This window comes from Denticeps clupeoides, chromosome 16 (genome assembly GCF_900700375.1).
Source record: "Denticeps clupeoides chromosome 16, fDenClu1.1, whole genome shotgun sequence".
In the NCBI taxonomy this organism is placed as follows: domain Eukaryota; kingdom Metazoa; phylum Chordata; class Actinopteri; order Clupeiformes; family Denticipitidae; genus Denticeps; species Denticeps clupeoides.
This window is the reverse complement of record NC_041722.1, coordinates 18,169,321-18,194,097: the sequence shown is the minus strand read 5'-3', so window position 1 is coordinate 18,194,097 and position 24,777 is coordinate 18,169,321. Positions and strand designations below refer to the sequence as shown.

Genomic DNA, 24,777 nt, shown 5'->3' with positions numbered 1-24,777 from the left:
ATCAGAACAAGAACCATAAAACCGCAACAACAGAAGCATGATAGCAAAGTGCTGAATTTAGCGTTAGCATTTTCATTTTCATTTTGGTCAGTAGAGGCACCAAAAAAAAAAAAAAAAACATACAAAATCTAAGTAGAACAAATATCAAATACAAAACTGCAGTAAAATCCACAGTTTTGGTACCCACCAGGATTTCCATTTCCATTCATGCAGAAGATCTATGGTATATCCAGTAACAGAACAGTGTTGTTTTTATAAAAATCTTTAATACTGTTCTACTCGTTCTTCTTGTCAGTCAGGCTACACGCGTCATGAGCTCCTCCAGGGCGCGCTCGCGGTGGTTCTCGTGCACGAGCAGCACCTCTTTGATGGTGTTCTGCTGGAAGCCCATCTCATTAAACTGGGTGAGGAGGTGCAGAAACTCCTCGGCCTGAGAAGAGAAGAGAACCCATAAAAAATATATATAAAATTATTCCATTCAGCACAACAATGTGAATTCAGGAACAAGCAGAACGTCTGGATTCAGAAAAGGTCCCATTAAAAAAGTCGTAGGGTGTACCTTGGTTTCGCAGTTCTGGAACATCTCCAGGGCCTCCTCCACCTGAGCTTCATCGTAGCCTTGTTCACACAGGCGATCGCAGGCCACCAGGTAACTCAGGATCTGTGGAGAGATGGATCATCACATGTGAAACGGGAGCTTGTGCAGAGGCTCTGCAGAACCTCTGCTGCTTGGTTCTCTCAGGTGTGGACCTGCCTGGACAAGACCAACGAATCCAGAGAACCTGGAGCAACTCAAATTTTCAACTCTAAAGTCTTGGTTTTGAGGAGGACCATGTCTGGGGTTGTCGCTTGCAGGGTTCTAAGGAGAGAACCAACCATGACATCAAAGGAATGGAGCCAACAGTAGACAACCGTGAGTCGTGTGGGGCGTGGGAGACGGAATGCGGGGAATTCATCTTCATAATCCCTTCTCGCTCATCCTCACCTGTCAGCCCAACACTCATTACCACGGCAACATCAAACCGCTTCCTCCTCGATCAGGCCGACATACCTGCACACCGCAACTCCACGTTCCCCGCGGCCCACAGCCGTAATTCTGTCTAATGAAACCCTCTGCCTGCTTCGGTGTAAATGTTTACTCGAGGACGCCGCGTTGGCATGGCGACCTGGCCCGGACGACTTCCTTTTTTAGATTTAATCAGCCTAGCGCGACTGAGATCTGAGCGCTTCACCCAAACAGCCTCGAGAGTGATGCATCGTTTGTGATGGCGCTGATAAGCCGAGGAGAAGCGGAGAAATCTGATCCTCGGCCATCAGCGGCGCGGAAACTTCCAGAAGACTCCAGGGACAGATCTGCGCCTCTCACAACATTTTCCTGGAAGGCAGGCGAACGCTTCTGGCTGATCACATTTTACAGAATTTCCCACAATCCCATGGAGCGTTTGTTTTTGCTCTTCTGACTCGCTGCTTAGCTCCCAGACCGTAAAAAGCAGGTTGTGGAAACGGAGAGATCTGGTGTCTATTTTTACCAAAGTCGTCTCTCTCTCAGCCAAAAGTGGAATCTGAAACCAGATGTAGTTGGGTTGAAAGCGCAGTGGCCACAGACTGCGACAAAGTCGAAAGATGTGTGTGTGGGGGGAGTGAAAATGAGTTTGACCAGGCGAACCATCTACAGGGTGGGCCATTTATGTGGATACACCTTAATAAAATGGGAATGGTTGGTGACATTGAACACATTTTATAAGTGGTCAGAAACTTGTAAATAACTCATGAAAGAATAAAGTTACGTTAAACTTTATTGGTGAAATTACCAAAAAATTTGATGTGTGACAATATTGAAAAAACAAAAGTTGGATCCAAGATGGCCGACTTCAAAATGGCCACTATGGTCACCACCCATCTTGAAAAGTTTGCCCCCTCACATATACTAATGTGCCACAAACAGGACGTTAATATCACCAACCATTCCCGTTTTATTAAGGTGGATCCATATAAATGGCCCACCCTGTATATGTGAAAATGCAGTGCTATTTATCAAAAACCATCCATCTTAATGAACATCATACTCGAGCAATAGAAAAACACCGAACGGATGAGACTATAACCTTTGACCCTGCATTCTTGTTCTATGTCTCCAGTCTGCACACCCACAGAATAATATGAATAGTGGCTTTAAGAAGCAGCGCTGTTTATCCTGCCATGTTCAGCTGACCTCCTCGGGGCTCTGCTGGCCGGTCTTCTGCAGGGCGATGATGGCGGCGCGCAGCGGGAAGCCCTGCTCTGTCACGGCCTCCAGCAGCTGCCGCTCCTCCGGGCTGAGGGCCGAGAGCAGCTCCACGGCCGAGTCCAGCACTCTGGCGTGGGAACCCAGCGTCCGGGGACAGCGGCTCAGGGCCTGCAGAGGGGTAACAACGCATCACCCGCACTGGCCTTGGAGAGAAGCCCCAGAGATGCTGTCATGGGAACGCAGACTGGCTCCTTTCATTATAGCTACAGCAAGAGGCAGAAACTTCCTAATCCTAACGAATTTGGTTCTCCAGTTTCAGAGCATGATTTTACACAACTATAATTATCCCTGCATGCTCACACATATCTTCACAAGTCTTCAAGTTGTTTCAATCCTACATTTCATTTTCCCACTGCTATCCAAATTTATATATAATCTTATGAACAGTCTTGTAACAAGGTTTGAGTTTGGCTGCAGTCCGGGGAACATCGGGCTGGCTATTGTGGGGTTATTTAAATGCTCGCTCTGTGTTATTCTGGCCCCTGTAGGTCAGAGATTATTATAGCTCGGCCACAGCCACCTTCCAAGGACATCTGCTCTGCTCTCATGGACCACATTCCCATCGGCCCATGCAGAACCTCCCAGGATCTGGCTGTTTTACACCAGAACACACAACACTTATCCCGATTAATCGCAACGAATCACAATTAGTCACAGAAAGACTGGTATTTTTATTGTTTTGTACTGCATTCTTACCGACTGTGGGGGATTGTGTGATTGGGTGCTGGAGCCGTGGTGGGACTGGGATTGGATGCTGTTGGGTAAATCACACCGTGCATGGGGGGAGCAGGCCTGACCAACCGGCTTCAGGTTCTTCTGGGACATGTCCAGCACTGTCAGGGATGTCTGCCGGGTGGTCGGCCTGTGTAACTCTCCACGGCTGCTCTGATTGGCTGGTGGGTTAAGGAAGCATTGGGAGGAGCCTGTCGTGTGACTCTGCTGGGACCCTTGGCCCGGAGCGTCACCTGCCAGGTATCTACCCTCGTCCTCGTCTTCCTCAGAGTCTGAGATGGTGAACTTGACACGGCGTTCCAAGGCGCACAGGTGGGCGGAGTTCAGGCTGCGGCTCCGTGGTCGGGGGTCGGGCTCCCAGAGGTCACTGCTCCAGCGGCTGGCCAGCCGGCTCTCCTGCGGGCTGCTGAACATCATCCAGTAGGGCGGGCAGCTGGGCACCATGTCGGAGGGCGACCGGGGAACGGGGGGCGTGGCCTGGCTGGGGTAGCTGTCCTGGAGGCCGGTGAGCACCCACTTCTCCAGGCTGAAGACATACTGCAGAGAAGATGTTGCATCACTATCACGTTTAATAATGCAGATATTGTAGTAAAGATCAATATCTGTAGTAAAGATGAATATATAAAAAAATATGCTGAGAAAGGGGATTTGCTTTCGACATTGATTTTCATTCAAACCTGAGATTGCTGTTTTCAACCTTTTTATTGTACAAACTGTTCTCTTTGGAAGGTAGATTTACTTAAGGAACAGTGAATCCGTCCGCTGTAAGTACAGTAACACACACACAGCTGAGCATTACGCAACAGGCCCAGCTCTCATTCCTCAGTACCGTGCTCAGCAGGTACCGCCTGTTGCTTTTGGCCCTCGCGCAGACGCCCATACAAGGACATTGAGGCCCCAAACCTTCGTTAGAGGAGAAACGAACGGATCAGGAATTATTTCTCCTCTAGAACTCCCTGACCTTCATCACGTTCTTGAGCAGCGGTGTGTTAGGTTCATAAATACAGTCATTTTGAAAATATCCTAAAATAAAATGTTATTAATTGATTAATAAGTGATAGTGATGCTCATATCATCTTCTCACTGCTGCCATCTGCATCATAGCTCTTCTTGATGATAGAATTGTAAACTTCAATTTTACCAGCTCTTCCTATTTAATTTGTAGTACTTATGAGGTTTTGGTCACATCAGACTGATGCCCTCCTCACCTCAGTGTCCTGCAGGACCTTCAGGCAGTCGGCAACGGGGATCTCCGGAGCTGTGACCGGCGTTACCTCCTCCTCGGCCTCCTCCAGGGGACCCAGGGGAATTTTCAGCGGAACCTCGTCCAGGGTGCCCATCCTGCTCACACTGGAGTCTGGAAGTGGTAAAGAACACCGGTGAATTTATGGCACGGCTACAGCCATGAGGGTTGGGGTTACCAGGAAAATCGAACCTTCCTCTCAGTCTGGCTTCTGCGAACTCCCTTCCTATATTAGTTTCCTCCATTACACAACAGAGACGTCTGGGATTAGGGATTACAGGTTTACCCCGAACCACCAGATGACAACATGACTGCACGGCCACCGTCACACTGTTTATACTGACCACACCAGCAAAGGCCCCCGAGACAGGTTGCAGCGGGACCCCCCAAATGTCAGTCCAGACTGTTCTTATTAAAGCATCATTTCGCTGACGTCTCCGCAAGTCTGATGCGTTTGTTTAACATTCGTGCGCAGATGACTGCTGTGTCAAGATGCTGGGTGGTGTCAGTCCAGCAGCAGCAGAAGGTCCACTGACGCACGGAGCAGGTGCTGCAGATTTCTGACCGAAGACAGAGTCTTATCCGCCAGATGCTTCCTAAAACCCCAGATTTATCCTGAAGAGCACAACAATGGAAACCAAGGCCAAGCTTAACACATTTACTATTAACTTATCACCAACTTTCCAGATTAGGAAAGTGCTTTCTTATCATATAATGTGAATAACAGTGAATGGAACAGAAGCACAGCGAACCCAAGTCCTGACTTTTAACCTTTATTTACAGGTTCATGGGTAGGAGGAAACAGCACAACATCCATTATGGGACCTGGTTGGCTGATCATGCTGATCTTCTTAAAAAGCCAATAGCTCTGCATGTTCCATTTAATTAAAGTATTTTTCTATAGCTATCATCAAATCTCAGAAATTACAGAATTGTTGTGGTTTGATTCAATCTAGAAACAAAGTGACATGAGAGTACACTGCTGTAAATGACATTTTATGGTCTTTATAGATTAATGTCAATTCCAGAGATGGCATAAATGCATATAAAATAAAACACGTTAAAGTAAAACTGGTCCAGCTGTCTGTACAGAGCTTGAAATACGATCATGTCTGTGAAAACATTTACATTTTGGAAGTATTTACTTACACCACCGAACCACCTAAAAGAGGCATCTCTTTTCTCCAGCCATGTGTTTCCTCTTTGACACTGTTGCCATGGTTACCAAGTACACAGATTCTTAAATAGTGATCCCAGGGAAAGATAGTAAACCTTAGAACATTTCCTCAAAATGTTAAGCCACATGGTACATTGAAGTAAATAATGTAATATGATTTCATTTGTATTTGAACTATTTTAAGCTCTTCTTGTGAAGTAAGTGACAGTATATTAATCTATAGATGTTTTATGTCCTTAAAAAAAAAAAAAAAAAAAAACATCAATAGAAAAATAGGCTACAGGATCTACTCATAGCTTCACGATTTTTCATAGAATAAACCTGAATTAATTAGCACTGACAAATGCAAACCGGCATAAGCAAACAAACACTGTGACGCCTGATGGATTCACACTGACATTGATTTGGAATCGGACGTTAGGAGCCTCTGAAGCAGGCGAGCAGCAGCCACCCATCATACACCCGATCTCAAAAGAAATAAACCAACACTTTCCGGCATCAGAAGTTACGGACTCACCTGCGTGTGTGTGATCCACCAGCCGCCAGGAATGCGAGTGTGTGTGTGTCTGTGTGTGTGCTATGAGCCACGCCACAGACGGGCTGCTGCTTACAGCCAGATTATTCCCCCTCTCACTAATCCACTGACATAACCCACTCACGCCTTCTGCTCACCTGCTCACGCCTTTACCTGGAAGTGGACGACGACCAAAACAAGCGTGTTTACATCCACTTTATTAACATATGAACAAACAGTAAGTCCTCACGGCATGGAAAAAACGAAGCCGGTTTCACTTCACAGTCCAGATTTTCCATTAATGCAGTTGCGGTTCTGTCAGATGTTTCTTTCCAAAGCGGAGGCCCACGCGTCATCTGCTGGAGGGCCGGGCAGCACCCAGCCCTCAGGCACAGGGCTTCCGTCAGGGTGGTCCACAGGCACCAGGAACTGATCCCACTCCCTCCTGGGGGGCAGGAGAGAGGAGATGGAGGGAATATTCAAATATCGATTATAAATAAATATAGTAAAATCTAACACATTATTATTCACATGGTTGTAATAACATGGCTTGCAGATTTTCATGATGAAATTTTTTCTATAAGACAAAACAACCTGCAAGAAGAATACAATCTAATCCTTAATTTTTAAAAATTATTATGCTTATGTCTGACTCCAGGAGCATCTGAGGATAGGACACAGCAACCATATGGTGCTCATGGTAACACATGGCGTGAACAGAGGGGTTAACTAATCCGAGTTGCCTGGTGACGGGGACGAAAACGCACCTGATCTGAATGAGCGTGGGCAAGGAGTTCTCCGCCTGCAGGAAAAAGTCCTGGAAGGGCTGAAGGGGGTGACCGGGGGGCAGCTCAGCTGGAAAAACAGAGATAAACATCAACAGCTTCATCAGGACCCTGTTCCTACTGGCTGCAGATTGACCAGACCAGATACACCAATGTAGCCAATTACATTCATCATAAGTCACAAACACTAAGGATGAAGGTAAAGTGAAGTGATCGTCATTGAGAAAGATGGTGACAGAATGAAATGTGTCCTCTGCATTTAACCATAAAAATAAAGAGCATACTGAAAGACTCCAGGCATCCTGCACGGTCACTTTTCAGTTTCCTGCCATCAGGCAAGAGACAATTCACACACGATTCAGGAACAGTTTCTAGCCCAGTGCCATCAGGCTATTCAACACACAGTAACTGTGGTTCTCTTTTTGAGCAATAAATCGATTTACGCTGCACAATATGTAACTTACTTAACATTATGCACTGAAACTTTAAATTATGCACATTCACTTTATGCAACTTAGCCTTCTGTGACTTATTTATTGCTACTATTCTATGTCTTCTGTGCATCATGTCCTATGTTCTGTCTGCGTGGGAGGGGTTTTCAAGTAAGAATTTCATTGTGCTCTGTACGCTGTACTTTGTACATATGACTATAAACTTCAACCCTTGGTGAGCAGTGGGCAATCATTACAAGCTTTGATCAGTGGCACCTCGGCAGTTCAGGATTTGAACCCGCAACCTCCCGATTACGGGTCCGCTAACTCACCCGCTCTGCCCACAACTGTGAAAAGTATAGTAAAGTATATGGGTGGTGAAGTGAATTATGGGAAATGTATTTTCTTTACTTCTTTTGCCTTGTAAAACATGCAAATGTCTCTCTGGTAGTAAAAGAGAGAAGCACGCAAACACCGCGTCTGTTCATAAAGGGATTAATGTCTTAATGGATTAATGCAGAGACTTTCAGTGCTGCTCTTGATTTCATTTCCATGATCCCCTAGTGAGACTCAGGTTCTCGTTTACAGCATCTTGTTGTATATGGCAGGCTGAAGCCACTTACACATCTTTACAAAAGAATTTCCATAATTTTCAATTACTCTAAGGCAAATTTTCATGACCATACGTTCACTGAAATCTATGTAAAAATTTGAAAGAAAGTAAGAAGGAAAAGAAAACCCTCATAAAAATTCTAATTTACCAAAATATTGGTAAATTATTTCTGACAACCCTGAAAAGCTTGTCTTCTCCCTCCATGTTTGCACAGCCCGAGCAAAATGTGCTCCATCAGGTTCGGGCGTAGATAATCATCTGTAATTTATGTGACTTAAAAGAAGGCTGAGAAAGTTCTTGAATATGGAAGCAATGGACACAGCAGGACATGACGTGGTTCACTATGTAAAGCCAGCAAAGTTACTATAGACTTGCGCTAGTTTTAAATGTTGTAGTTGTAAATGTACATTTTCATGACCATTTAGATTGGTAGATTCTCACTGAAGGCATGAAAACTATGAATGAACACATGTGGAGTTATGTACTTAAAAAAAAAGGTGAAATAACTGAAAACATGTTTTATATTCTAGTTTCTTTGCTCTGATTACTGCTTTGCACACTCTTGGCATTCTCTCAATGAGCTGAAATGCTTCTCCAACAGTCTTGAAGGAGTTCCCAGAGGTGTTTAGCACTTGTTGGTCCAGCTCACCCCAAACCATCTGGACTGGGTTCAGGTCCGGTGACTGTGGAGGCCAGGTCTCCACTTTTTGTTAAGTACATAACTCCACATGTGTTCATTCATAGTTTTGATGCCTTCAGTGAGAATCTAGCAACGTAAATGGTCATGAAAATAAAGAAAACACATTGAATGAGAAGGTGTGTCCAAACTTTTGGCCTCTACTGTAGTTCCACTTCCTGAAAGACTGCACAAGAAATATGTGCTTTGTCTTATACATTCATGTGTCAGATTTTAATAACATTTTCTATAACATTATATATTTATTTTCATATTCCATAACCTTTCATGGCATGGAAAATTCTCTTTTCAAATACCATGACTCTTGCAGGACCCTGTCTGCATATTAAAATCCACCTCCAAAAAGCACGGCCTCTGCCTCCCTCCTCTTCTCCCGCTCTTTCCTCTGCCGCCTCTCACGCTCCTGCTTCCGCTCCTCCTCCTGCTCGCCCTCCAGCATGACCCTCAGGGCCTTCTCCTCAGCGCCGTACACGCCCATCCGCCTGTGGATGAGAGAGCGCAGGCGCTGCAGGTGGCCCTCGAACACCTCGTCACTCTCCTTCTCAGGGAAAACTCCTGCCGCATGAAGCACAGGATGAACACTCGGCCCGAGGCAGATGTACGACAAGATGTGGTGGGGAAATTATTCTGCTTTTCGCACCTTTCCTTGCCGCCGCCTCTTTTCTGAGCTTCCTCAACTTTTCTAACGACTTCAGGATATCCACCATTCTCCTGGCGTCGGCCTGCTTCTTCCGCACTTCAGCCAGAACCGAATCTGCGGCCCGCTTCATCTCCTCTTCCTGTAGAGAGACATGAGTTTCAAACTGAGACACTCAGAACTTTAAAATGACACACGTGATGTTGTGTAGTCAAAAAAAAAAAAAAAAAAAAAGGCTCGAAAGAACTTTTCCAACAACCCTGAAAACGTTCATATGTTGACAACTTGTCACTGCTCATCCTTGACTAAGTTAATAATATCTCAATCAAGTTATTTATGATGAAGATGATGATGCCTCCATAGAGTATTGTGTCCACACGTCAGCCTGTAGTACATTCCTATGCAAAGTTCTAGACAGTAGTGAAACATATATATATGTGTGTGTGTGTGTGTGTGTGTGCAAAAGATGAGAAAGGGACTATATAAAAATTTTAAAATGACCAATTATAAAAAAGTTAAAGTGTGAACAACGTTGATATGTAAAGATTACATTTATGGCATTTATTAGACGCCTGATAACACAAAAAACTACAGATCCCACAATGCGGGGCTTCCGTTGCCTGCAGCCGAATCTGTACAGGAGCAGCTTCCACATCGACAGCAAGTAGCAGATTCCATGCCGTGCGAACTTCTTGCGTAGGACACTCCGTTTGTCAGCCAAGCATGCACTGCATTATGGGAACTGTAGTTTGTGTGTTATCAGCGCTTCACATCGCTGGGCCGCTCATCTGACATGACAATGAAGTTGGCTCGAATTGTCCGTTCCACCTTACATGCTGCAGTACCCGTATTACGCCCGTCAGCGAGACAAATAGTCAGGAAATCTGTTGCAGAAATGAACAAAGCTGTATGTGGTAATGATCTATATATCCAGTCCAAATTCTGAACAATTAGAAATAGTACCACTCATTATCCACCTACCAAAACACTGTATTTAACGTAGAATTTGCCCGGGAATGTTGCTCATATTCACATAGGTACTCCATGTAATATAAATAGAGCTGAAAAGTTTTGGGCAACTGTTTATGGGCTATCTTACTAACATAACAACATCGGACCCAGGGAAATCTCGCGAGACCATGCACACATGGGCAAAGTTCCCAGGTGAATTGCACAGTGTTGGGCCAGACACATAACACCTTATAATATTACTACACACCCTATTTTAAACTAAACAAGTGTGTTTTCAGCGGCCCAAAGCTTTATATAAGCTCTAATCTATATTACACGGAAATGTCCATATTCATAACAAGACTGTGCATAGTAAATATAGTGTAGATCATGACCTCATACAGGTTTATGTTGACTATTTGTCCCGCTGGACCACACCCCCTACAGGCGTAATACGGCTATTGCAGCATTTAAGGTGGAACGGACCATTCGAATAAGGACTCAACTTGCTGCTCAGAGCCTCTTTCTCCACACACATCAGATAGAAACTCACCCGGGTCTTCTCCTCCACCTCCTGGATGCGCTTCATCCGCCACCGGTCGATGGCAGCCTCCCGCTCCGCCCACCTCTCCCGCTCCTGCTGAACCTCCTCCGCCCGCTCCGCCCTCCTCCGCCGGCCCCTCGTCCGCTTCTTGGCCGCCAGCAGCAGCTTCCTCCGGACCCCGCTCAGCGTGTCGGGGTCGCCGAGGGCCAGCAGCTTCTCCTGCAGCTCGCCCCGCAGGCCCTGGGCTTCGGGGAAGGACCGGGCCCAGGCTCCGTCGTCGTCCACGTCCTGCCCCAGCCGCTGGCAGAGGAGGGTGAGCTGCGCCAGGAGCCGCGCGGCGCCGTACAAGTCCTCTCGGACCCGGCCTAGAGAAGGTCGAGCCGCCCCCTGCTCTGGAGGGGAGGGTTCCTTCCTCCTGTCGGACAGGAAGCGCTGCAGCCAGCGCTGGTCCTGCTCCCTCTGGATGGAGTCGGGGTCGGGCGGAGGTCCGGGGTCTCCCGCGGGGTCTCCGAAGGGCCAGTCTGGTCCGGTTTTAAAACGGCCATCGCTCCCGCCGGACGGGAAGCCGAACCCGGGTCCAGGGTGCGACAAATACGGACTGTCGTCAAACGGTCTGGGGGGAGGACCTCCGTGCGGCGCCCACGCGTTCTCCGCGCTTTTCTTCCGCTGCGCCTCGACGAAGGCGGATACCTGGAGCGGCCCCGGAACGCCGAACCCCGGCGGCGGTCGGGACGGGTCGAACCGCGGCGGGCCCTGCGGGAACGCGAAGCCTTGGTCCGCGGACGGGGGGAACGGCGGCCAGTGGCCAGGCTCGGGCTGGTACGAGCTCCGTCCGCTCCAGAAGCCGGGAGGATTCGAGGGCCCGGGCGGGACGTACTGGCCGCGGCCGTCGGGATTCATCGTCGGACGGTTCTCAGGCCACCCGTTTCCTCGCACCCCGCGACGCCATTTTGACAGGATGTTGTCGTGACTCCAGCTGTGTTGCCAGATCCGGCTGAAGGCTTCCTGACATTTATTTAAATTATTTATAGTCATTATTTTCCAAGCTTTCTGAAGTTACTGCAATACTGCAATACAAATGTGAATTAACTGACTGCGACATCCGAAGGCGGCCGAAACAATTGGTTGACATCGGAGCCGCCCAAACTGGCAACACATTTTCCGATCGCAGCGGGAAAAAAATTAAGATAAAAAAAAAACATTTAGTTTAATATGTATATTGATCCGAGTAAAATATCCTTATATAACCCCCTAAAAAGAATAGTTAATACTGTGTTTATTTCAGGGCCATGTTGAACAATAAACTGGACTGGACTCATAACACAAATGCTCTCTACAAAAAAGGGCAGAGCAGGCTGTACCTGCTGCGGAGGCTCAGATCTTTTGGAGTACAGGGGCCGCTCCTAAAGACCCTTTATGACTCTGTAGTGGCCTTTTACGGTGTGGTCTGCTGGGGCAGCAGCATCTCCGCTGGGGACAGAAAGAGACTGAACAGGCTGATCCGGAGGGCCAGCTCTGTTCTAGGAGGCCCTCTGGACCCAGTGGAGGTGGTGAGTGACAGGAGAATGGTGGCGAGTCCCTGCTGGACAACATCTCCCACCCCATGCAGGAAACTGACAGCACTGAGCAGCTCCTTCAGTGGCAGTGCTACTGCACCCACGATGTGGGAAGGAGAGGTTCAGAAGGTCTTTTCTTCCAACCGCTGTCAGACAAAGACCTCACAGTTGAACAAACACACACATCAAATACACCACGGTAATTATCAACTGTACAGGTGTACCCTTTGCACTTTACCCATTACTTTCCCCATTGCACGTTTAGATCTCAATTGTACATTTGTAGATTTTTTCTGCTGCTATTTACCTCTGTTTTTGCTGCTACTTCTGTTTCTATCCACTTTCTGCCGTAACAAATGCAATTGTGGGACTAATAAAGATTGATCTTATCTTATGTTGATGTACAGATGTGCCAGTGTTGGGTTAAAAGTTCTTGAATTTAACCAATTCATCATACATACATACATACATATATATTACAATGATGAATGGAGTCTTTACAGGGAATTTAGAACAAAACGAAGAAAATAGAATTTAAATGTTAATGTCCGGGTCACTACAAAGGCCAATCCACCTTCTTCTCATTCTTCATTTGACAATTAATTAAAACTTCTGTTCTGTCCAGAATTGTGAATCCAATCAAATAGACCCATTTGAAATCTAGCTGGTACCTAAACAGCAAGTCTAATACGAGTACATGAAGTACACACACAGGGCAAAACCTACACAATTGCAGGTTTGCAAAATTGCTTGTTTGAGTAAGCATACGACTGTACAGTTTGCTCAGAAAACACCCAGTAAACAAATGGCTCCTAATTTTCGCTCTTGAAATGATCTGTCAATTTTACAAAAATACACTTGAACGATCTTTCTTATGTCAGAGGTCAAGGGATGACTTCAGTAGTCGACAAGTGCCACTGATCTCAAACCAAAGAAAGGTGAAGAGATTGTTGAATGGATAGCAGGCCAGGGCAACATGCAAGTAAAATATTTAAATATTTTTAATACTGTGATACGAACGTTCACACCACCATCATGGACAAGTTGAGTATACACTATAATGTATATAACACTATTCTTACCCAAATGTTAAGAGTCTAGTTTCAGGATATTTGATAAATGACTTATCAACATTGCTTCTCATATTAACTGTAACCATGGAGAATAAAACAGTTTTAAATGGAAGTTCTGTGGGAAGGAAAATAGAAGTTTGTTGATGGTCTGGATTTTGCACAACCCCGTTAAATAAAAATGGCTTTATAATTAAGTTCTTTAGGTACCAAAGTTTTGAGCTCTTCGGATGATAGGCTGGTGAGTAGTCCACATTTTAGTACAAAACACGACAAGTTTAATATGAAGAGCTGCGCAGCGTGCTCAGTTTTTAGCAGCATCCACCAGTCTGACCCAGCTCTCCTCCTCATTTCTAGAGTCGTACTCTTCCTCTCCAGCATCCTTAACTTGAGCCCTGCAAGACCAAAACACATCATTTACATTTACATTTACATTTACAGCATTTATCAGACGCCCTTATCCAGAGCGACTTACAATCAGTAGTTACAGGGACAGTCTCCCTGGAGCAACTTAGGGTTAAGTGTCTTGCTCAGGGACACAATGGTAGTAAGTGGGATTCGAACCCGGGTCTTCTGGTTCATAGGCGAGTGTGTTACCCACTAGACTACTACCACATCAGTTATCTTTCAAACCTGAAACCCACCTATTATGGTTAATTTGAAGGAAAAATCTGTCTACAAAAATAGCACAAGTGTATTCCCAGAATCCTGCGCTACTTGCCTTACATATGTGGGCGTCGTCTTGCCCTGAACTACATCCTGACTCACTTCAACAGCCACAATGTCGGACTGGGGCACCTCAAACATGGGCTCCAGCAGCAGCTTCTCCTGCATTCAGAAACTGTACGTGAATAAATAATGCCTACGGTCCTCAAGGGTCATTTCCACATTGGGGACAGACTCCCACCATTATGGATCTGAGACCACGGGCTCCAATTTTCCTTTCCAGGGCGTGTCTGGCGATGGCTCTCAGTGCATCGTGAGTCACAGTGAGTTCACACTAGACAGATAAAGCAGCACAACAAAACATTATATATAACTCTGTTATATAATACATACACATATTCTGCACTCTTTGTTATATTGAGAGCAATATAATATAGACCGTAGTCTGTACATTCTGTAAAAAATATTCTCCTTTAAACCTGTTTTTATATACAGAAAAATGCAATCTTTTGTGTAAAAATGTAAAAAACGATTTATATTTATACAAAGAAAACGCTCACAATGTCATTGTATCTGCTAAATCAAGATTCAGGTTCTGTATTATTTTATAAACACTGCCATGAAACTGACCAGTTAAGAGAATCACTATCATTAGTCCATTTTAATTTTGTTTATAATATGTGTGTTTCATTGTTTAGTACCTTGTCCATGCTGAAGAGCGTCTGGTACTGAGGCACCAGAGCATTTCGGGGCTCGGTCAGGATCCGCACCAGCATGTCCTCGTCCAGACTGTGGAGAGGCACGACCACGGGCAGCCGGCCCACAAACTCCGGGATCATGCCGAACTCGATCAGGTCTCGCGTCTCCACGAGCTGGAGCAGCCGGTCCTTCTCCTCCATCTGCCCGCCGCTCGCCCTGTCGGCTGCAGCTGGTGCACGACGACCCTGGCCGGGGCTGCATGGCGAGCCGAAGCCCAGGTACTGTACCGACACAGGAAATACTGAAGAAATAAAACAGTTTGTGATGTGCAATTAATCTGCGGTGTTTGCGAGACGTAGCGACCCCTGCCTTCTCATTTTTCCTCCTGCTGATGATGCGGTCCAGTCCGTTGAAAGCTCCAGATGCCACGAACAGAATGTTGGTTGTGTCCACCTGCACAGTCTCTCCTCTCAGCTTCCTGGAGTTTTTCTCTGGAACATTTACTATCGTCCCCTCCAGCAGTTTCAGAAGACCCTGAAACGTGACCCACTAAATTACAACATGGCATTCGGTGCTTTTTGGAGGGTGTACGTTACGCCGACCACACACACTTCAAACAGCGGAAATCATTTCACAGACCTGCTGGACTCCTTCACCCCCAACATCCCTCAGCTGATGGATTCCTGGCACGCTCCCGATCTTGTCGACCTCGTCCAGGAACACGATGCCTGGACGGTGCCAGAACGGACATCAGCGAGTACTTTACATGAGAATGAACCTCGACTGGTGTCCTGCGTTGCTTGTCCACTTGCCTTGCTGGGCCTTCTCCACCACGTAGTTGGCATCTTGTAAGAGCTTGCCGATGACAGACTCGATGTCCTCTCCCACGTACCCCGCCTGCGTCAGAGTGGTGCAATCACAGATGGCAAACGGCACATCCAGGCACCTGGCCAGTGTCTGAGCCAGAAGCGTCTTTCCTGGAAATAATAATAATTTCCCGGGTCAAATAAACTAAAAAAAAAAAAAAATGGACATATCTAGTCTGCCGCATTCTGTCTATAAACACAGGCATCATTCTCAGAAAGTGTAGACTGAAGGCTGAAGAGGCGTTTCACCCAAAGGTCATTGAAAGCTGCATTGCAGCCCACGGACACGAGGGGGCGCTGTACACATTTACATTTACAGCATTTATCAGACGCCCTTATCCACAACGACTTACAATCAGTAGGTACAGGGACAGTCCCCCCTGGAGACACTCAGGGTTAAGTGTCCTGCTCAGGGACACAATGGTAGTAAGTGGGGTTTGAACCTGGGTCTTCTGGTTCATAGGCGAGTCTGTTACCAACTAGGCTACCACCACCATAGCTGTAGTTTAAATTATTTTAAATGTTGCAGTCGTGTACAACCCATGCAGCGATTGATCGTTCTGAAATGGAACCTGAGCCTGTGGGTCCCAGCAGGACAATGTTGCTCTTCTCCAGTTTGATGTCGGAGTGGGTGGAGTCCAGCAGCTCCCTGCCCCTGCGCTCGTGAGCGCACTGCTGGTTCTGCTGCTGCTGCACCGACGCGCCAAGCGCACTGCCGTGGGGACTGATCCCGGCCACCTGCAGTGGCTCTGAAACACAAAACCAACCACGGTTACAGACAGAGCACCTATGGAGTGCTGGCTAATGTCACATCAAGTCTTTCGAGAAATACACAAATAAAAAGGCACTTTTTGATGGTGTGTAATTATTTCTGACACCCAAAAGATGAACTTTATGTTTTTATGAACCAAGACACTTAACCCTGAGTGTCTCCAGCGGGGGATTGTCCCTGTAAGTCACTCTGGATAAGGGCGTCTGAGCAATGCTGTCTATGTAAAAAGGGTGAGGAGCCTGTAGGCATGATTGACTGCTCTCACACATCCTAATTTCCTAATTCTGGACATTTTAAACCCCTTCCTGTCAATAAGTGTCAATTGACTCAATCTTCATACCAAAAAGCTGAATTCAATCTACCCGGTACTCTCCTTGCTAACATGATATGTGCCAACAGTGCCCTCTGTGGCCCAGCTTCTGTTCTATTTATAAACTCTACTCACCCCATGTACGTTTTCACTGGGTAATGAGGTTTGGTTACACTGGACATGTTCACCAGTAGCTTATAACCCGCCGCTATACAGCGAAATACAGTTGAAAATCCACCCTTTAAAAGGGACACTGTGGTGTGAAACGATGTTAGCCTTGTTTTATTTTCATCACCAGAGGATCCCTTTAAGCGGAGACGAATGGCGCTTTTTTGAGTTTTGAACATTGTATCATTTTCCAATTGGATTTGGTTTCAAATATTTCTCTCTGCCGATTGGTCGAATTAATCGCCGCGGGAACAACAAAAACACACAAAGCAGACGACATGGAAATCTAGCCATACTTCACGGCTCAAAAATTTTGATTTTGGTGATTTTGTCCTGTACATTGACCTAAGTACGTGTTCTCACCAGACGGACAGCACCCGAGTTCGCGATTTGGCCCGAATCGAGATGACGTCTTTTTGTGGGTTTTGATGCGAAACGAAGTTCGATTCAAATGCACTAAAGCCTGAAGGCGTGAAAGCGCCCGTAGTCACAGATGCAAAGCATGCATTCTTGTTGCCAAGAGCAGCCATTTGTCTGTATCGTGCCCTTCCTTAACGTTTAATGCTCATCGTACATCACTTACTCGTGAATCTGTACTCATCCTCGCGTCTCCTCAGCTCCAGCTCTACGGAAACATGGGGAAAGCAATCAGCAGCATGCAGGCACAACCTCTCGTGCTTGGCTCGGCTGGTGCACAGCTAGCGCTCTTCAACGGGGGATCAGATCCCGACCAGATGCGATGGCGCTGGACTGATGAGGCAGCGGCGTGTTGGTGCAAACGGACGAGAATCTGCTCACTAATGCCGCATGCACGGCTGGGGTTTAGCTGTATGCTGTTTCGAATCACAACTTGATGGGCCAAGCGCCGAAAAGGTAGGGGAACACCGGGCATCGGAACCAAGAGTAATGCAAGCTGCCCTCTGGTGCAAGCATCCTCACCCCGCGGGGGAACAGAGCCGCGCCTTTCCGTGTCCGCCTGCTGCTGTCTGTTGAAGATTCGCTTGTAGTGATTGTAGATGGCGACTGACAACACTTTCTTGGCGTAGGACTGGCCAATGACGTATTCATCAAGATAGCCGTAGATCTGAAAAGTCACACACACAAACAACAAACCTCTCATACGCAAAGGCTAGACTTACATTTTATACATTTATTCTGACTCAGTATTCAGGAATACGGCAGGAGGCATAGTGCCTGTTTTAAACATGACACAAAAATGATCGGTCTTCTTGGTCCCCTAATACTTTATCTGAAGTCTCTTTCCAAAAGACGGGAGACACCGGGGGCGTGAGGTCAGAAATAACAGGTTCTGATTAGTCTGTGACAGCTTCCTGTAGGTCAGCTGTATTTTCCATCGGAACTGGGCCTTCCTGTTCTCGAGTCTTTTCTCTCCTCCCATTTTTCTCCTGGATCAGGTGATGTCTCTGAAGCTTGGTTCAGGCTGTTCTGTCTTTTTCTATCTTTTCCTCCTCTCATTTTGGTTTTCTCTGTAACATTGGTACATTTTTTACATACAATATTCACATGTAACTGCAATAATAATCTACTGGTGTTAATAAATTAGCCCGTAGCACTTTTAAGCTCTATTGTGCCACGCCTCTTTCTGCCAGGTAACATCAGGTTGGAGTGGTTTGAATACAGTGCTTTTGTGTGTAGAGAGAGTTTTATTCTCCACGGTTTTACAGTGAGCATACATTTTTTCTCAAAAAGGCTAAAAGTACATAATACACCAATCTGGCTGCGATTGGACGAAGCCAGATTTGGAGATTTGGTGCCTCACCGACAGGCACCAAACCAGCACTAAACTTGGTGTAACCGTGCTGGGTACCTTCTTCGGAGGCGGCGGAGGTTTCTGCTGGAAAGCCAGTTTCACTGCCTCGGCGGCCAATTCCGGTTCCTTCAGACTCTTCTTGGTGTCCGTTTCAGACAGCACCACGAAGAAGTGGTGGCATTTTTCACATTTGACAAAGCGGGTGGAAGCTGCAAAACAAAACGAGGGGGCTCGCGATTTCTCACACCGCGGTGACCAAAAACACACACACACACACACACACACACACACACACACACACACACACACACAGGATGCAAGCAATAGCTGCTCCTGTAAATCCCCTCCCAAGGGTAGCCATGCTGCAATCCAACACTCTCCACAGGCCAAGAGTTTAAACTCATCTGGGTCAAAGGTCAGCGAATAAACTTGGTGAAGGAACAAAATCACTCTGCGCTTTTTACTTTACTGCTCTTTTTTTTTTATGGCTCTTTTTCTCTTTTCTTTAAACATTGTCTTTAACTCATTTGCACGCCTTCACCCTACCAGTTAAAGACGTAAAAGTGTAATATTTGGTTATGTTTGCAATATTTGCATATTGGTTCATTGTATACTTGCAACATTTGCAATACTGTGGTCTGTAGTTGTCGCAAAGAGTATTTCACTGCATATCATACCGTGTATGACTATGTATGTGACAAATAAAATTTGAATTTGGAAGCATGCGGCATTAACACTCACAGACAAACGTCTCCACGTGAGTGCAGAGGTCTCCGCACTTCGGGCAGCACAGCCGACCGCCGCCTTTCCCAAAGTTTCCCGGGCCCAACCTCTTCCCGCTTCCATCGCCCAGGGATTTCTGCCAGGGATTATTATTACACATCAGACGCACCGAGTCATCTTACGGCGGGGGGTGGGGGCTTGACCCACAGACGTACCTTCCCGCCGTCCCCGGGGCCGTTTTTCGCCGCGCCATCCTTCGAGGCCGAGCATACAGGCGTGTCTGTAAATGGCCTGACAGCTGGTCCGGCTGCCAGGAGCAGCTCTCGGTGTCCCGGTCTCCTTTTAGACAGCAGCCCTGCGACACAAACAGCACGGTTATGGAACGTTTCAGGACCAATTGCGCCGTAATGCGAAAAAGCCAGCACAATTCACATTTAAGCAGCACGTACAGAGGTCAGGTACACGACCTCTGACCCCGGGGTTTTAAAAGCACCCATCATGAAATGAAATAATAGTAATAATAATACAGTGGTGGTAATAAACCTCCTCCCACGCGTTACCGTGTCTTTACCTCTATGTGCGGAGCTCAGGAGTAAAGCTCTCGCCGCAGACGCGCAAGCGTTCATCTTCTCTGGTCAGCCGAAGTGGGTAAATGGAATAAAAAACGAATATATCCTGACGCCCAGTAATTGTTTTCCTGTTGGATGTCAAGTTCGGGAGCGAATGCATACACATATATAAATATATATATATATATATTTAGACCTCCCCTGGTCCAGAACCTGCAGGGGTGAAATATAGACGTAATTTAGCGATCTAACGCTCGGGAGAACGGAACGGGAGCCGATGTTTGTTAGCTCAGGAGCTAACGGGCTTCGCCACGACCAGCGCCCCGCTCACCCGCGGCCGCAGCCCAAACCCGGACGCCTCCAGGGAAACCGACGCGGTCCAGGCCGGTAACCGGCACTCCGTTCGGCTGCTTTTCCACCGGCGTCGGTCCCGCAGCGGACGGAGCGGCCGTGCCGGCTGCAGTGGCGCCGCCGCGCCTGTAGGGGGCCCGAGGCGGTTTTTAATCCACCAGAGGACGAGGCACAAACGGCGCCACCGTTTAACGTAACGTGGATCAAATATTGACTTGCCTAAAGAACTTTTTTTTGCAGAATTTCCGAATTTTCGTGAAGCAACTACACATCAACACCAACATTATTCACACTTCCACGTTTTAATCGTTGTTATTTGTGTGTTCAACTTTTAGATAGCCCCTTCCTCGAGTATTTCTGTTACTGTTGGGAAGATGAAAAACCTTTAATTAGTTTCACTACAGCTTAACCATGACATCAGCGAGGAACGTCAAATTAAAAAAAAAAAACAAAAAGACACAAACTTCTTAAGCAACTACACAGCAATGTCATCTTTTTTCCGAAAACCCCCGGTTAAAGATCATTCACTAGGTTTTGCACACGGACACCATTTCGTCACTATTGTGGTTTCGCGACCCAGCTGACCGCACATCAGCACAAGGAGCTCAAAACCCCCCCCAAAAAACAAGCGATTCGTGCGCATGCGCGCGGCGGGGGCGTGGCCGTCGGTTCTGGAAGACGCGGAAGTTGTTGTCATGTGACTTGCAGGGGGCTACAATGTAGCGGGTCTCACCGTCCGAAGTGTTGTGAACGGCGAATGAAGCACCGAACCTGCACGGTACTTTTTTTCCGTCTTTGCCCGGACCCGCCGGCGTGTGGGTGTCCGTTCTCCGTGCTTGCGTGCTTTGCTTCCGCGTTCCTTTTTGCTGTTTTACGTCAAGGTTTACGCGGTGTAGTTGGTAGTACTCGCTGCGGTGAGATTATCGGCCGATCGACTACGGCACCGTGCCAGATCGTAACGTTCAGAATGTTTGCGGGTTTTGTTTTGTAATCACTCACTGTAATTTATTATTGGCCACTGGCTGCAGAATAATTTTAAACCACATTAATGTTAACAAGGCCATTTGGACTCGGCCTTGTGTTATATTTCAGTGTTTTTGCGACTTATTCCGTATTTTGTTTCTATTGCCACATTTTTTTCAGAGATGGAGGAGATAAGAGTGTCTCCTGACTACAACTGGTTCAGAAGTTCAGTCCCTCTGAAAAGGGTAAGTCCATCCGTTGTTGCACATTTCGTTTATGGCACAATCATAAGGACATGTGATGTACTGTTTTTCTACTTTCTGTGCACTAGGTGAACAATTTCTTTGCGTTCATGGTTAAGCAACATCGCAGCGCTTGTGACAGTTAGATGACCGAGAGAATTTGTTCCTCCTTCCTCCCACAGATCATTGTGGATGAAGATGACAGTAAAGTGTGGTCCCTCTATGACGCTGGGCCAAAGAATATCAGGTGTCCCATCGTCTTCCTGCCACCCGTGAGTGGCACAGCTGAAGTGTTCTTTCAGCAGATCCTGGCCTTAACTGGCTGGGGGTATCGGTGTATTTCGGTGGGTAAAACGGCGACCGGCATGCCATAGTGCCGCATCAGTATTGTTTAGCATCGTATTTCTCATTTGTCTCCTTGTCCATTTTCAATGATCCACTGATTTAAAGTTTAGAAATTTGTCTTAAACATTTGGTACCATGTGACAATAATAGCTGTACAAACATCTCTCCGCTATTGGAAGTCTCCCTGATATACAGTATCCTGGAAATATTCTGGAGGGTGCACTTAGCTAGAATTAGGATATGTAGAGACAAACGGGGAACCAGGTTTACAGTCGACGTCATTTTGACGAGAAAGTGATTGTCATTGTGAAGCACAACATAGCACAGCACACTGTGACACAACGAAAAGTGTCCTCCGGATTTAAACCATCACCCTTGGTAAGCCGCAGGTAGCCATGAAATGGGGATGGTACCTTGCTCAGTGGCACCCTGGCAACCTTCGGTTACAAATCCGCTTCCTCAGTGGCAGTGGTGGCCTTCTGTCTATGTCCCTGTCTGTGTTTGTAGTCATCCATTGTGTTCTTGTAGGAAGAACAGGTCTTTTAATAGGTTTAATGTCTCCCTTTCAGCTTCAGTATCCTGTCTATTGGGATATACTGGAATTCTGTGATGGCTTCCGGAAGCTCTTAGACCATTTGCAACTGGACAAGGTTTGACCTCTACTTTGTCGTTTTTTTTTTTTTTTTTTTTTTTAAATGATGATGTCATCATTTGATTCATGGGCTTGGGGTTTTATAATGTCATTAAAAGATTCTCTCTTTTTTCCCCTCTTCTTCTTTCTTTCTTCCTTCCTGTTTTTTTTTTTTTTTTTTTTTTGGCAAAGGTTCACATATTTGGTGCTTCTTTGGGGGGATTTTTGGCCCAGAAGTTTGCAGAGTGCACACACAAATCCCCCCGAGTTCAGTCCCTGATCCTGTGCAACTCGTTCAGCGACACCTCCATCTTCAACCAGACGTGGACCGCGAACAGGTGGAGGACTGACCCTGCGGCATCCCAGAGTTCCACAGAGTCCCCGCTTGTCCGCCTTGTTGAAATTGTCCCTCTCGTTGCAGTTTTTGGTTGATGCCGGCCTTCATGCTGAAGAAGATCGTGCTCGGGAACTTCGCCAAGGGGCCGGTCGACCCAAAAATGGCCGACGCGATTGACTTTATGGTTGACCGCGTGAGTGGCTGCTCTTGCTGTGATAAACTGCTTATCATTATTGCTGTAGTGCTTACGGGGTAACGGTGGATTAAAGTGGCAGCGAAGACGGGGAGTGATCATGTCCCGGAGGAAATTAACCTCATTCCTCTCCGATTTGGGTGACAAAGGTCTGTCTGTCTGTTGTGCTCCCTGTGTCCTTAGCTGGAGAGCTTGAATCAGAGCGAGCTGGCATCTCGACTGACGCTCAACTGTCAGAACTCATACGTGGAGCCTCACAAGATCAAAGACATCGCGGTGACCATTATGGACGTAAGTTCACTTTCCGTCTTAAAATGGATTAGGCCGCTTCCTGAATAATTTAAATTGCGTAACGACTGTGCAATTCAAGGTTTGGTAAGGTGTGTTCCTATTGGCCCTTTCTGACCACTGGATTCAATTATTCTCATTAACAGAAATGTATTCGACATTTCCCATGGCCCATGGAGACGTTTGAATGATTTTGTGTGTGTGTGTGTGATGCCTTCATTGCAGGTGTTTGATCAGAGTGCCCTCTCACATGAAGCCAAGGAGGAAATGTATAAGCTGTACCCGAACGCCAGACGCGCGCACCTGAAGACCGGAGGAAACTTCCCATACCTTTGCCGGAGTGCAGAGGTCAACCTTTATATCCAGGTAAGTGTATGTAGGTGTTTCCGATATGACTAAAATCCACCTTAAACCACAGAGTATTTTCTATACTTCTACTGTACTTCTAAATTCAGGAATGAGTTCCACTCAGCAAGCAATTTGCCCGGAAAATCTATTTAAAAAAATTCCAGTCTGGCGACAGCGCAGCATGGTTGTTTATGGTTGTTCACATTTCTCCCTAGGCATATTATAATTTATCCTAAATGTAAGCAATTCATATAATGACCTTTTAGGTCTTTTTTTTTTTTTTATATAATTATATGTGAACAGCAGATCAAGGGTGGTTGTAGCCTAGTGGGTAACACACTCGCCTATGAACCAGAAGACCCGGGTTCAAACCCCACCATTGTGTCCCTGAGCAAGACACTTAACCCTGAGTGTCTCCAGGGGGGGACTGTCTCTGTAACTACTGATTGTAAGTCGCTCTGGATAAGGGCGTCTGGAAAATGCTGTAAATGTAAATCAAAAATGCACCATCCAAAAAAAGACCAATTATAGAGGACTGAGTCATTTTCGTGTACAGTTCTCAGTGTGACTAGGAGCGTGCGAGGAAGTGAAACTGGCATGCTAACACACACTCGCTCAAGTTCTTTTCCCTTTGTTGTGTTCTGGCTGTTTCAGATACACTTACGTCAGTTTCACGGGACTCGGTACGCAGCCATTAACCCAGCTATGGTCAGCGCTGAGGAGCTGGAGGTCCAGAAAGCCAACATGAGTCACGGCAGAGACAGTGACGAGGACCTTTAAGAGCCCCAGGGCTCAACTCGCCAAAATTTCGAATAAAAATCATGATGGACGGTCGAACTTTTCACCCTGTTACAGCAGGCCCTCATCGCTGCACCCCTTTTCTGTGATTCGCTGTTCACTCAGCAGTTTTAAGGAGACAGCATTTCTGTTACAGTCAAAGAAATAAAAACTATATTTTATTAATTGTCACTGTAAATAAACATGAATTATTATTTTTAACAAATAGGTTGCAATATTTGAACCTACTGCCTTATGTTATGACTATTCTTTGCACTTTTGGCTCCCCCCACCCCACTTTCTGTTCCAACACTGCCAGTGATTTGCCCTTTTTTGGTTAAAGCAAATACAAAAAACATGCACTGAAATGACAAATGATCCCACCATGAGAAGGAGTGTCCCTGTGGAAATGATTAAATGCTTTGTTTGCTCTTGTTAACTGACCATTGGTTTGTCATCTTTGGGCGATTATATGTGTTGTTTGGAAGTTCCGTCTGTGAAGTACGGGTTCCATACATACA

The 24,777-nt window shown here is 46.4% G+C and overlaps 4 protein-coding genes across 9 annotated transcripts; 1 reads left to right on the top strand and 3 right to left on the bottom strand.

Moving 5' to 3' along the window:
- Window positions 1-118: 118 nt before the first annotated feature.
- Window positions 119-6,036, bottom strand: ubap1lb (ubiquitin associated protein 1-like b). 4 transcript variants are annotated; one of them, XM_028956501.1, is made up of 7 exons: window positions 5,957-6,021; window positions 4,455-4,877; window positions 4,228-4,376; window positions 2,984-3,556; window positions 2,213-2,395; window positions 560-661; window positions 119-430 (listed from the first exon to the last, which is right to left on the bottom strand). In XM_028956501.1, the coding sequence occupies exons 3-7, from the start codon at window positions 4,357-4,359 to the stop codon at window positions 296-298; spliced, it is 1,125 nt and encodes a 374-aa protein (XP_028812334.1). In that variant the 5' UTR covers window positions 4,360-4,376; window positions 4,455-4,877; window positions 5,957-6,021; the 3' UTR covers window positions 119-295. The 4 variants fall into 4 exon arrangements, with proteins under 4 accessions (XP_028812334.1, XP_028812335.1, XP_028812333.1 ...); XM_028956502.1 differs by having other exon boundaries at window positions 4,607-4,877; XM_028956500.1 differs by lacking the exon at window positions 4,455-4,877 and having other exon boundaries at window positions 5,957-6,036.
- Window positions 6,037-6,154: 118 nt separating this feature from the next.
- Window positions 6,155-11,576, bottom strand: pdcd7 (programmed cell death 7). Its single transcript, XM_028956498.1, has 5 exons — window positions 10,621-11,576; window positions 9,120-9,258; window positions 8,816-9,034; window positions 6,721-6,808; window positions 6,155-6,398 (listed from the first exon to the last, which is right to left on the bottom strand). The coding sequence occupies exons 1-5, from the start codon at window positions 11,509-11,511 to the stop codon at window positions 6,272-6,274; spliced, it is 1,464 nt and encodes a 487-aa protein (XP_028812331.1). The 5' UTR covers window positions 11,512-11,576; the 3' UTR covers window positions 6,155-6,271.
- A 1,574-nt stretch (window positions 11,577-13,150) lies between these two features.
- clpxa (caseinolytic mitochondrial matrix peptidase chaperone subunit Xa) lies at window positions 13,151-20,273 on the bottom strand. 3 transcript variants are annotated; one of them, XM_028956492.1, is made up of 15 exons: window positions 20,113-20,273; window positions 19,784-19,994; window positions 19,428-19,567; window positions 19,231-19,348; window positions 18,547-18,698; window positions 17,658-17,802; window positions 17,302-17,343; window positions 16,041-16,217; window positions 15,415-15,579; window positions 15,242-15,330; window positions 14,972-15,136; window positions 14,605-14,883; window positions 14,145-14,237; window positions 13,959-14,065; window positions 13,151-13,632 (listed from the first exon to the last, which is right to left on the bottom strand). In XM_028956492.1, the coding sequence occupies exons 2-15, from the start codon at window positions 19,836-19,838 to the stop codon at window positions 13,542-13,544; spliced, it is 1,818 nt and encodes a 605-aa protein (XP_028812325.1). In that variant the 5' UTR covers window positions 19,839-19,994; window positions 20,113-20,273; the 3' UTR covers window positions 13,151-13,541. The 3 variants fall into 3 exon arrangements, with proteins under 3 accessions (XP_028812325.1, XP_028812326.1, XP_028812327.1); XM_028956493.1 differs by having other exon boundaries at window positions 19,784-19,843; window positions 20,113-20,264; XM_028956494.1 differs by lacking the exon at window positions 17,302-17,343 and having other exon boundaries at window positions 19,784-20,272.
- Window positions 20,274-20,791: 518 nt separating this feature from the next.
- spg21 (SPG21 abhydrolase domain containing, maspardin) lies at window positions 20,792-24,695 on the top strand. Its single transcript, XM_028956503.1, has 9 exons — window positions 20,792-20,910; window positions 21,276-21,340; window positions 21,520-21,681; window positions 22,252-22,332; window positions 22,506-22,651; window positions 22,735-22,843; window positions 23,027-23,134; window positions 23,357-23,497; window positions 24,134-24,695. Exons 2-9 carry the CDS (start codon window positions 21,278-21,280, stop codon window positions 24,257-24,259), a joined length of 936 nt encoding a protein of 311 aa, XP_028812336.1. The 5' UTR covers window positions 20,792-20,910; window positions 21,276-21,277; the 3' UTR covers window positions 24,260-24,695.
- Window positions 24,696-24,777: the final 82 nt, after the last annotated feature.

Coding starts and splice junctions, on each gene's coding strand:
- ubap1lb (XM_028956500.1), bottom strand. CDS start 4,359: ATGGGCACCCTGGACGAGGTTCCGCTGAAAATTCCCCTGGGTCCCCTG. Junction 3,557..4,227: donor AGGTCCTGCAGGACACTGAG/GTGAGGAGGGCA, acceptor TCTTCTCTGCAG/TATGTCTTCAGCCTGGAGAA. Junction 431..559: donor TCCAGAACTGCGAAACCAAG/GTACACCCTACG, acceptor TTCTCTTCTCAG/GCCGAGGAGTTTCTGCACCT.
- pdcd7 (XM_028956498.1), bottom strand. CDS start 11,511: ATGAATCCCGACGGCCGCGGCCAGTACGTCCCGCCCGGGCCCTCGAAT. Junction 9,035..9,119: donor AGAGGCGGCGGCAAGGAAAG/GTGCGAAAAGCA, acceptor TTCATGCGGCAG/GAGTTTTCCCTGAGAAGGAG. Junction 6,809..8,815: donor AGAGGCCGTGCTTTTTGGAG/GTGGATTTTAAT, acceptor CTGTTTTTCCAG/CTGAGCTGCCCCCCGGTCAC.
- clpxa (XM_028956492.1), bottom strand. CDS start 19,838: ATGAACGCTTGCGCGTCTGCGGCGAGAGCTTTACTCCTGAGCTCCGCA. Junction 18,699..19,230: donor TCACGTGGAGACGTTTGTCT/GTGAGTGTTAAT, acceptor TTTGTTTTGCAG/CTTCCACCCGCTTTGTCAAA. Junction 17,803..18,546: donor CTCCGCCGCCTCCGAAGAAG/GTACCCAGCACG, acceptor GTGACTTTTCAG/ATCTACGGCTATCTTGATGA.
- spg21 (XM_028956503.1), top strand. CDS start 21,278: ATGGAGGAGATAAGAGTGTCTCCTGACTACAACTGGTTCAGAAGTTCA. Junction 21,341..21,519: donor GTTCAGTCCCTCTGAAAAGG/GTAAGTCCATCC, acceptor TTCCTCCCACAG/ATCATTGTGGATGAAGATGA. Junction 21,682..22,251: donor GGGGGTATCGGTGTATTTCG/GTGGGTAAAACG, acceptor TCTCCCTTTCAG/CTTCAGTATCCTGTCTATTG.